At 34.3% G+C, this 13,183-nt stretch overlaps 1 protein-coding gene across 1 annotated transcript in view; it reads left to right on the top strand.

Moving 5' to 3' along the window:
* Positions 1-13,183, top strand: part of LOC132552194 (regulator of G-protein signaling 17-like) — a 51,314-nt gene that overhangs the window by 23,578 nt on the left and 14,553 nt on the right. The window contains exon 2 of the mRNA XM_060216342.1: positions 9,740-9,897. Within this exon, the coding sequence (XP_060072325.1) occupies positions 9,740-9,897 (158 nt within the window). The remainder of the gene's footprint in view (positions 1-9,739; positions 9,898-13,183) is intronic.

The following is a 13,183-nucleotide window of genomic DNA, read 5'->3' as shown; positions in this document are numbered from 1 at the left end:
GAATGATATTGTTTAAACAGACCTCTAAGGACGATGCCGTTTAAACACAGATCTCTAAGGAAACTTATCGTTTAAATACATACCTCTAAATAATTGTACCGTTTTAACACAGACCTCTAAGGAATGCTATCGTTTAAACACAGATCTAGACCTCTTAGAAGTTATATCGTTTAAATGTAAGAATATAAGGATTTGTATAGTTTAAACACACGAGTCAACGAATTCTATGGTTTTAATTCAAACCTCTAAGGAATGATACCCTTAAAACACAAATCTAGACCTCTAAGAAATGATATCGTTTAAACACAGATCAACGAATTTTGTGGTTTTACTTCAAAGCTGTAAGGAAACACTATCAGAACCTTTTTGCAAACCCACGTCTGTAAGGAATTGTGTTGTTGAATGAAGTTGAATGTTATTGTTTAGTATCATGACCAATTTTTAAAGTTCAAGATTTTAAGTGGTTATTTTCTGCTTAAAAGTTTGGTTCTTAAGTTCACTCTCGAATGAAATATTTAGAAATATTAGAATATTTATGAAAGTGATATGTTCGTTCCTTGTCCAATTAAAGAAAAAAATGTTACAATATTGGGTTGGCGGTAGATTTTAATTGTCCATTCTTTATGTTGTTGAATATTAATATAAACGAATATAAGAATTGTAGTCGCAACACAATTGTCCAATTTTGACTTCCGCGAATGTTGTCCCTCTGATGGAGATCGCCTCTGCGCATGTACAAAACTGAAACAATATGTAACACAACGATAGAACAACAATGTCACCGTTCCTACAGAGATCATACAGAAAGGTTTTTTCATTGGACATACACAAGACAGCCAACTCCAATATAGACAATATAGACTCGAAAGCAGTATCATTTCTATGCAGAGAAGACCTGAAAAGGCTCTTACAATACCCAGCAGAGAACTATACGAGTACATGTCCCAGAAAAAGATTAATATAGTCACATCACATCATACATTCTAGGCCCTCTTACACAACTCTAGAATATTGGTACATTGGTAGGCGACTATGGAAACTACCAGTTGGTCAAAGATATCAAATCGTTATGCAAAGCTGAGATGTTTCTCTGCAAATACATAGCCTGAATTGGAAATATACAAATGGAGACTCAAATTGGCGTCACGTGATGTTGGAAACAGTGTTTACTGACTGGTGGATAAAAATATACTGATGATGAGTGATAATGAACGATAACGTTTGTGTGAACACGTGTTTGTTAATACTGATTTTTTTCTGAATCCAAGAAATATGCTCTCGTAATACCAGTCATCGAAGCGTTTCAAATTATTAATGCGCCGCCTAGCAGATAATTTGAATATGGGACCTGTGACGGAAGCCATCATATATCTTAGATAAAGATAAAAGGGTGTTGACAGCTGCATGAAATCTCTCTGCTTCAGTAAAGCATGTGTGATATGTTTGTTTCTTTGACTGCTTCACCTGGTGAGGTAAAACTCACCAACACGACATTCACAGCTATAGAGTTTTGCGATAAAATTCAACAATTCTCATTGTACTATTTGTGGTACGACAAAGGTTCGTCAAAATTGCCTGCTTGACTACAAGATAGGATACGCTTGGTAGTAAGGTATATGTACCATTAATGTTCTCTAAGGCCTGTCAGTATTATCTCGACAATTAGTATTTGTTCGAAATGAGACCCATCAGATTTGTACGGATGTTATTATAGAATATCTTTGTCTTTACCACATATAGTTTAGAAAATGTCCGTTTCCTTTATTAAGCAAAGAGTGCAATGAGTGGGACATGATGACATTTCTCTATTTTGCGAATGCACTAGATTATTTACTAGACAATATCTGTGGCTCTGTACGAGATTACCGATTATTTACAAATGTACTAGACAATATCTCTAGCTCTGAACGAGATTACCGATTATTTACAACTGTACTAGACAAAAGCTGTAGCTCTGAAGGAGAGTACTGATTATTTACAAATGTACTAGACAATATCTCTAGCTCTGAACGAGATTACCGATTATTTACAACTGTACTAGACAAAAGCTGTAGCTCTGAAGGAGAGTACTGATTATTTTCCTTCTGAACTGACTTACCTTAGGAAGGTACAACCACTTGATCACGTGATAATTATGATGACGTGGACGACACGTGTGATGTTTATACGAAATATCCCGTTAGATCAAATGGAATCTGATTAGCTTAACATTTGAAACAAATCGTTTCCAGCTTTACTGTGCTGTAATGTTTATCACATGGAGCATCCATGAGACCTGCTTATTTTTGCGGAAATGCGTTCAGACTTGCCCTTCAGTAAGCCATAACTGTGAAGTTGTAGATGTTGAATCCGTTCCACAGGCGCTAGTTGTTGACTGTTCTTGTCGACAAGTTATAAAGAGTAATCTAACTTAACAGATATAAGAAATTAGATCCATTCAATCGACATTAAACGGCAAAGTCATCAACATTCTAACAGGTGTAAGTGTCGCTCGAAATAACGGTTCTCCCAAGTTACATTATATAACTTTACATAACAGTTCTCACACTCACAAATTATCACACTACACAACAGATCTCACAAGTTATCACACAACATAAAGTTTCTCACAAGTTATCACTCTTCACAAGTTATCACTCTTCACAAGTTATCACTCTTCACAAGTTATCACTCTTCACAAATTATCACTCTTCACAAATTATCACTCTGCATCTTGGTATAGAATCGAACGTTTTGATCTGCAGTTAAAATAGATAAGTTATATTATAGTATCACGTTATCGATAACGTGAACACGGACCTCTAGAAAAAAACATTTTCCACTTATACTTGTAATTTGTAACAGTCACATAGAACATAGACTCGTTATATTCCAATATGTATACATGTACAAAGTATAATACATTTTCTATCATGCAAGCATTTCCTTACCACGGAACATTGCTATGAGTTAATTGCAATATTTAGGTTGCTTCCCAAGATGGAAACTCATCACGATTTTTGTACAAGGTTGCGATACAATTCATTAACTTTCAACGAAGAGTTTCTATAGATGCAGATTTATGAAAATGGTGGGAAAGTTCAACAGTCATCATTATGATCTTATTGCAAAATATTGCATTTCCTAATACGATGCTAATTGGACTTGTTTGGTACTAGTAAGTACATACCTGATGGACTGACCAAGACTTACGTCGTCGATCAAGCAGAAGGCGCTTACTCTTCCGGAACACTTGGTCTTATTCTCCTTGTACATTTCCAGGAGTCTCCGTGTAAATCTTCCTTTTATTCATATTTTGTTTTCAATATTTAAAGTCTTTTGTGTAATTAACCATTTCTAGAAGGACTATCTCCCTGATGCAGTTCACTTCATTACTTGGTTCTTCTTTGTCTAATTATGGAAGTTGTTTTGAAATGTGATATTTGCTTGTTTATTTTGTACACTCCCTTTATTAAGATGTTTAGAGGAAGTAAACAACACATCTTAGACAATGCAATAAAAAAATTGGACAGCACAGATCCCTGATATATAGTATTTCTGCTTAAACATAATCACAGCGTTGTGCAGTGTTCAGGCGGTCAGAGTGGAGGACACTCATCGATTTTATTAGGGCCTTGTCTCCGTTAACGAGACCAGCAAACTGCCGTATGCTGAATTATAACACATGCTTATTTATAACGACCTGGTTTTTCCTCTCGTTTACATGCATCAGTTTCTGTTGGTTCAAGGAGAAATCCCTCAGGACAAAGTGTGACGTAGGCATTACCATACATGGCAACCTTTCGGTGATTTCCACATTCTATTTTTGTCTCCCGTTACATTGCCCATATTTATGTGTGTTTTAATAGATTGACATGTTGTTTTCGTTTTTGGTACGGTACATTTAAGGATCAACTATGCCATAAATAAATTGATGACGGATTAAGAATACAGTTGCAGCGTGGATAAGGACATTGTGTGTTACATAACAAGTAAATATTAGGGAGGTTGGAAATCAACATTCACACATAAATTTTGTCTTCCATGACTGGTTGCACTTGAATAGAAGAAATCGTTACAAATCCCTTTCCACGTTTTGATTCTTGTTAAATGCTCTGTGGTTTGTTTTCCATTTAGGTCCTCATACTTCTCATTACGATGTATATTTGAAACGATATTTTACAAATTTATATTATTATTTGTAAGGGGTGCATGTCTACTTGCGATCATTTAAGGATTTAATAAATGTTTACCCGTGAAATATTATAAAGTATCCGTTCGATTAAAAATGTTCCTATCACTGTTTTTTATCAGCACCAAAAATCATAAGATTTTCATTATCAGTTTCTCTTCATACAGAATTACGTAATGTCAGCACGTAAAATACGATAATGATACAAAATTACATGTTGATATATAGGGCATGTATCTCCTCCCTTCATTCTAAACTAGACAAAGGCATATACTTTTGACGCCCTGTCACTATGATGTTTAAAATATATTACATACTCAAGTTTATTGAGCTTGGCTTTAAGAGAAATCGTTATCGGTGTTACCTGTGTTCAACATGAAGAATTTTTAGAAGTTTATTGAGAATTATTGCCGATAGAAAATCAGATGGTCTTAACACGGACTGTATCTAATTATTGGAATACTGTTTACTATATATATATACAACCAACATGACTTTGATGATAAATCATTCTGTAATTCTAACTTTGAATATTTAAAAATGTACATAACATATCTTTTGTGTAATTATTAATTGAAGCTCGTGACTTGTTTATTATGATACACGTATATTATTATTGATTCCGATGTTTTGCCGTGTGTAGATTTAATAGAAGTAGCAGAAAAATGGAAAATCCACGATTCAAATAATACAGAATTAATTGAAAAAAAGGCTAATTTAAATAAATGAGCTGCAATGTTTTATTATATTTCATTAATTGAATTACGGATTTAGTGAGTGACATTAAGTTTATAATTTAATCAAGATATAGATTTCACTGTATAAGACATATTGTCATGGAATGTGTGTTATAGGCAAACGTTTTCCTTTAATTTAGATGTAGTTGACTTGATAAATCATTCTTCGGTAGTTTTTTATGCCTTCAAAAGGATTTATCCCAGAGACTGATGTCAGCGATCATTCTACAGTATCAATACTGAGAAAATCCTTTAGTTTTATAGACTAGCTGATCATGGATCAAAATAACATCGAATATCTTGCAATACTTTTCGCATGAAGTAAGAGCGTTTTATGGCTGCGTGTTTCTGATTGGTAGAGATGTATGACTACGTGTTTCTGATTGGTAGACATGTATTGCTGTGTGTTTCTGATTGGTAGATGTATTACTGCGTGTTTCTGATTGGTAGAGATGTATGGCTACGTGTTTCTGATTGGTAGAAATGTATGACTGCGTGTTTCTGATTGGTAGAAATGTATGGCTGCGTGTTTCTGATTGGTAGAAATGTATGGCTGCGTGTTTCTGATTGGTAGAGATGTATGGCTGCGTGTTTCTGATTGGTAGAAATGTATGGCTGCGTGTTTCTGATTGGTAGAAATGTTTGGCTACGTGTTTCTGATTGGTAGAAATGTATGACTGCGTGTTTCTGATTGGTAGAAATGTATGGCTGCGTGTTTCTGATTGGTAGAAATGTATGGCTGCGTGTTTCTGATTGGTAGAAATGTATGGCTGCGTGTTTCTGATTGGTAGAAATGTATGGCTGCGTGTTTCTGATTGGTAGAAATGTATGACTGCGTGTTTCTGGATGGTAGAGATGTATGGCTGCGTGTTTCTGATTGGTAGAGATGTATGACTGCGTGTTTCTGATTTTTCGAAATGTATGATTGCTTATTTCTTATTGGAAGAGATGTATGACTGCGTGTTTCTGATTGGTAGAAATGTATTACTCCGTGTTTCTGATTGGTAGAGATTGAGGCGCCATGAGATATGCAATAAAAGCAACATGTATTTCGGTTTACGTTGATTTACGGAAGAATTGCAATATATAAGCATGTATCTTCTTATTGAACACATATTGACACTGTCTCACTTTAGGTCTTTTGCTGAGCGCCCGCCCGTTTGAAGAAGGCTTTGTATTCTGTCCCCTAGCCGAGACTTACCAGTCGTTAAAACTTGTTGTCTGTACCTGCTCAGTTTTATGGTAGTATATACTGTAACCAGTTGGATGTCGGAGCAACGCACTCACTTCGTGCATTCACCTTGCATACATATGGAACTCGTTCTTAAATAGTCATATCAATTGTTAAGACGCTTGAAAATATAAAATATATTGATAAGACGATAGACAATATATAACATATCAATAAGACGGAAGACAATATGAAATAAATTGTTAAGACGCTGGACAATATATATCTATTGATAAACACTAGACAATGTAAAATCAAGTGTTAAGACATTAGACATATAAAATATATTGATAAGACACTAGACAATATATATATATATATATTGATAAGACAGTAGATAATGTAAACCCAGTTAAAACCAAACCTAAGTGGTTGTATGATCGACTGTAGTCCATTCTCCATTTACACATAGTGATTGCTTGTAAAGAAACCAGCTTTGCCGATGAAGAGGTTGGCAGGCAAAGTCTGAAGAGTGGTAAACGTGTTGAATTATTTTACTTGTCGATCTCATACCATTTTTATTTTTCAAGAAACATCATTTCAACGAATTAACGATTCCAGAAAGGAATGAAGACGTTTCTCCTTTGGCAATTATTGCCAGACCATGCGAGTGGCATGAGATGCGTCATAATTGATTTCGCTTCTCGAGTTGCATGTCCAGTGTCGACAAGCCTGATATATGGTGAAACGATGTATGTTTATATGATTGAAGTAAATAGTTTAACAGTTAAAAGTATGTTCGATATAGGGACACGTTAAAACATTGCAGTGGGTTTGGATTTGTTTTTTACTTACAAAAACTTTAAACTCGATGCTTGGGTGATGACGTTATTTTCACTGTTTACACGATTTACATTACGCATCCCTCGCATTCCGACTGACGTCAAGCAGTGTGCTATAAACATACAAGAGGTATGTTCTGTCACCTACAACATTTTTGATAAAATATAAAGACCTCAACTGTAAAGCGGGTCGATAATTGAGAACATGCCGTGACGTAATTCGACATTAACAGCCCCCAGTCCCCAAATAATTATTGATAAATCACAAATCTTTTCCAATTTCTCTACAGACATAGAAGACTGACGTATGGCCATTTTCCTGATTGCGTTAAAAAGTTAAGTCTTCGTTTCTGTCAAAAAAAAGTTGTCTAATATTATCCCGAACTTAAGGATATTTAATATTACCCGAAAAATATTGTATAAAGCAAACATAATGATTGAGACACTTCTGTGACGCTTAAATTAACTTTTACCATACTACACGGTTCCATGCGCGGTTTTTGGTGGATACACGTCGGAACTGAAATTATCGTCGGTTTCGCGAGAAATCAACAGACTACAGCTGACAACAGCTACAAATATTTCTCAGAACCTGTCCTCTTTTAAATTTATTAATGCACACTTTTGACTCTTAATTGTCTGATATTTAAATGCGATAAGACTTATATATATATTATATTTGAATTTGGATCAAATTGATGTCGTGTTAAACAGATAGTCAGTAGTTTACCTGCGCTGTATCGTGTGACCTGATGTTTTCATTGGACCAATCATGTTTACATTAATAAAAAAAGCGACAGTCATGTATGTGTATGGACTAGAAACATTACTAGTGCTTTTTATCCCCGTATATCCAATATGTATATGTGAGAAAATAGCCGTGTTTGTGCGATCCTGGGAAGGGAGACTTGTTGGTAGGGACTGTCAATATCATTTGCTCAGCTTGTATGTTAAACTCAAATCTTACACGTTTTGTCAATCTCATGCTTTTAGTAATGTCAAAATAATGGTTTGTACCGTTGATAACTTTTAATTCATATTAATGTACAAATTAACAACTTTTACAGCCTTGTGTGGTAGGGGAAAAGTGATTTTAGGTGAGCGAGTCACAAGTATCAGTAGACTGGGTGAAAGGTTGAGCGAGTCACAAGTATCAGCAGACTGGATGAAATGGTGAGCGAGTCACAAGTATCAGTAGACTGGGTGAAAGGGTGAGCAAGTCACAAGTATCAGTAGACTGGGTGAAATGGTGAGTGTGCTGATAAACTTTAATGGTGGTAATATTTGTACTTACTTAACGGATGTACCAATGAGGTTTATATTATATAACAAGAATTTCTATTCGCATAAATTCTTGCTATGTCTAAAAATAGGAATAGCTAAGGATTTGACATTTTTAATATGATAACTTAATTTCATGCTATATGATATATCCATTTTATACTCTTTGTTATACATACAGTACGTATGGTATTGTAAGTAACATACCAAAACAACAACAACAAAAAAACCCGTAAAATGTTTACTGTTTTTAAAACGAAATGCACTTTTTTCTACAAATATGAAAATGTTCGAAAAATATCTCGATAAAATTAATCTTAATATATATCAGGAGATAAAAGATCTTTTTTCCATAAAATAAATCTGAATCACGTGACCATGTTGTCAACTTATAAATTATGCGAAGAACTATTCTATTTATAAAACAGTCTTTAGAACCGAGATGAGTGGGCTTACATCCATTTTAATCTAAACTCGGTACTCTGCTTATTTTGATAAATTGTGATGTATGTTCATGTTATTAGAATTATGCAATAGATATTCGAATTAAATTTGAACATAAACTTTCATCATGGAAATTCAACATTCTTTATGATTTTTTTCCGTGCGTTGTCTCAATGGATGGCAGCAACATGGCGTTTCGATGAACTTATAATTATTTCACTCTGTCAGAAAGAAATCTTATTTCGTGCTATTATACTACTATCTTTTCACATTCTATCTAACAACATACATGCAATGTTTAGGGTATGATGAGTAGGTGAGCCTGCTACCGAATCAATTTCAGTACTCTGTACTATAACATTTGATGAAATGAAAACAAAGCGTACAGCACGCTACGTCACGACAATTATATAAAGGGACCCTGTCAATGTCGATCACGTGATTACATTTTGAGGAAATTAAATGGAGGGCGAGGACATAATAACAGAGATTGTGATTACACTGACTAATGGGTGTGGGTTTCGTCAACATGGATAGTACAATAATCAGTGCCTTTTTATAAGAGGAATGGTATTAAGGACTATCAGTTTTGGCATTTTAAACACCGCTGTACATTGTCTCACTTGATAGCCCTTAATAATTCAAGTATATTAACTATATACTCCTAATTTGACGAACTTATTTTAAAATCCAAGGCGATGGAACAACCAACATTTTGTATTTTACCAATTATACTACGAGCTATGATAGAAGTATATATATATAACACAGAATTGTCAAGATAAACATAAATTGTATTATCATGTATTAATAGTTCGTATTTCAAGATAATCCTTTGTATTAAAAAAACTAACACTCATTTCAATTGGAGCATACCTATGTCGTAGCTATATATTCCAGTCTAAAACCAGTCTAGGTTAATGATCTTTATGAAGGAATTAGAGAAATTATTTCTAAAAGGGAAGAGTATTAAGTTTTGGCATTTTTAGAAATATAATTTTGATCACATTTTTACATTTTCACTACGATTTTAGTTTTAATCAGTCGTGAAATGTAGAATATTTTTATTTGATGTTTTTTATATTTTTTTCAGATGACTTCGGTAATGCGAAGGCAGTCTTCTACGTCAAACGAAAACGACGTGAGGATGCGCAATAGCAGGGCCGGTGCGCATGCTCAATCCGCTGATTCGCCACCATCATCGCCAGCGCCAGCCGGGGACCGAGGAAGCAGAGCGTGCTGTTTTTGTTGGTGCTGTTGTTGTACTTGTTCATGGTGAATGCATGACACATTTAGCGTTCCTTCTATTCGCCTTTAGTCCCAATATTTAGTCTGGAATGGTTCTTAATTTTTCTGGCCTTATATATTAAAATTGACAAGAAATTATCTTAAATTGAACAACTTACATTAGTGTTATTGGAAAATGTTCTTTTTTAACAGTATTGAATTCTTCAATATTTTCCGTTTGCAAACACTGGTTGAAAACAAAATATCTTTTTAAGAGTTCCAGACTAAATATTTTCTGTCCTATTCTTAAAAAGTCAAATGAGAAAGGCATAAATTTGACATACTGATGTATTACATAGACATAAAAAGTGAAATATGACGAATGATATTTTTCTTAAAGAAATCGTGTAAGTAGTTCTGTACATTGAAATCTGATGATGGTTCCTGTGTCCTCAACACTTAGTACCTTAGACATCTTTTGTTTCACCAGCGCTTTAGTACGTACAGATGGTACACTGAAGTGTGCTTTTAATCAGGAACATGCTAATTATGTCCACACTCTCCATACCTGTTGTACATCCACCACACACCCTCACTGAACTGATCTGTCGTATTTAAGGTTAAAATAAGTCCAGCTTTTTATTCTAAATCAAATAAACATTTAAAGTCAGTTTAGTCAAACAAACATCATATTCAAACAAACATTTAGTCTAGAGCAGGCATATCATTAATATTTGAATTTAGTTTGAAATAAAGTATTTTCCAATCTCTTAAGTTCAACTGACATTCCAACATATTTTAATTATCAATTCTTCTTATTGAGAAACGAGCGAACCAAATACTGTGGTGTTGTTAGTCTGAAGATTTGATTGACTTAGTCTGAAACCAACCATAGAAATGCGGATCTATTTAGTCTAAAGTAAAAGGAATTTTCTGTGTAATTAGTCTAAAACAAGCATTTCAGCCAATTTCAAATAATACTCTCATACTTATTTACATTTAATGATCAGGAAATTTATTTTAAGCCTGAATAGCCATATTCTTGTGTCTTATTCCTAAAATTATCAAACCAGCAAAACATTATCAGTGCATATAGGACAAAGTTTTACTGGTCAGTTCACTCTTATCACACAGAGAACCTCCCATAGTGCAAACATTCACCTTGGTATGTTTTAAACGTAAAACAGCTGGGAATCTACGAACCTATTTGCAAAAGTAGCTTTTCAGGAACGATCATATGGATTTTGGTGTAAAACGATCATAAGGCCCATTGGTCTTTTTTTTTTATTGTAAAATGACAACAAGTTCATACATGAAAGTCTTTTAGTTTAAAATGAACATAACTTCGATCAGTCGTTGACAGTTCATAAATGTAAGTATTTAAGTGTAAACTGAGCATGCTGTCGATCAGTCCTTTTTATCAGCGGAATCCTCACCAACATGTTTCATTAGTCTATTTAGGGCAAATTAATCAATATTCATCAGGCCATTCCAGGCAAATCAAACAACGTCCATTACGTTCGCCAGCTTATCAAGAAAAATACATACAAAAACTTTATCAGTCTATTTTGATTAAAAAAAACAGAAGGTTTATCAGTTCAGGTAAGGGAAATCCACAAAAATATCTACAGATAATGAATGTTTAAAACCCAAAAAATTCCCGTTATAAGTCAGATATTCTACCTGGCACAGAGCTTACAAGATGTACTACCGTTGTATTCTGGATCATGGGTGCATAATGGTTCCTTTCATTCGATATGAAGCTGTAAAATCGTCCACATGATTGATTTAAAGTAAACAAAAAATGTTCTGAAAATAAAAAAGAAACCACCGTTATAGTTTTTGTAACGTTAGAGATCTAAAATAACTTGGTCTGTATTTTTTCAGATTGCTTAATCTTTTCATTATATTGTCGTAATACACAGCTCTGTATAAAGCAGTAAGGACAATGATCGCAATTTGGTCGTAAAAGCAGATTTAGGTGGCATTGAGGCGGATTGTACGTTAATTAACACCGTATCAGTACGCACATCTATTCAATTATATATTATCAATCGACTTTCATTGCCTTTGAACCAACACCTTGTTTCGATTCGTCATCAGCAAGCTTCGATTTATTATGCGTCTAAGTCAAAATACACGATTGGAGTTGTAACGTTACAAATAACGGCGCAGTTATGTTTTATACATGGTTACCCTGGTAACGCCAAGCAGAGGTTAAACGTGTTACAATGTCTTTGCAATTGGTGTCACGTGCCTAGCATAGTCGTAGCACATGTTTCATTCTAAAATCACTGGAATAGCGAATTTCCCGTGAACTGAAAACGTATACAGAAATCTCATCCCTGTCTGATACCAGGGCGTCGCTTTCGCAATAGGTCGTACGTTAATGAAACTAATTGTATCTGACCCCTGACATTTCATATTGACTTCACATAAAAGGTGACAATGCGCTGTGAATCCGTGGAAAGTCTGTACATTGAGCGAGTTCTCTTGAGAATTGACTGGCCCGATAACTTGTACTATCTCTAGGGTAACACAGTCTATGTAGAACAAGGCAAGATAAGCAATGAACAGCAGCCATATGAACTGTCTTTTAAAGTGGTTCATTTGAATATGGAGGGGTCATTTGTACTTTGATAAACGCTGTGTGAGTGTAGGAGCATTGGTATTTCTATTGTAATATAAAGTATAATTTAGTTCAAACAAGATGCTTCCAAACAGCAGTCATTTCTTGCCGCTCGTTGTTTTGTCGTTCTCCGTCTGGCCTTTTTCTAAGTAATCAAAATTCCTAATAGAATTATATTTGGCGATACGTTTATTGGATAAATTTCAACAAATGAATAATCTTGACCAAGGTCATAAGATCCAAATTTGTTAAAACCATGAGACAATTTCTTCTAAAGAAACATTAGTCCTAGAATCTTGATACCAAGGTCACAAGATCCAAATTTGTTAAAACCATGAGACAATTTCTTCTAAAGAAACATAAGTCATAGAAACTTGATACCAAGGTCACAAGATCCAAATTTGTTAGAACCTGCAGACAATTTCTTCTAAAGAAACATTAGTCCTGGAATCTGGATATTTGGCTGATAAGTTTTCGAAAAGAGTTTACCTTGGTGTATCTTCAATGTCACAGGGGTCAAATTTGTTTTTATCTTCAAATGATTTCTTATAACATTATGTTTATATTTAGCTCCTACACTTATTATAGATTTTATATCAGAAATGACCGTGCAAGATGTTCTTTATGCTACGAAGTAACAAAATTAATTCGTATATTCATTATTTGAACAGAAAAATCGAG

The sequence above is a fragment of the Ylistrum balloti genome, unplaced genomic scaffold (genome assembly GCF_031769215.1).
Source record: "Ylistrum balloti isolate Yb309-2 unplaced genomic scaffold, AGI_CSIRO_Ybal_v1 Utg370240, whole genome shotgun sequence".
Taxonomy (NCBI): domain Eukaryota; kingdom Metazoa; phylum Mollusca; class Bivalvia; order Pectinida; family Pectinidae; genus Ylistrum; species Ylistrum balloti.
This window is presented reverse-complemented; position numbering and strand designations above follow the sequence as displayed.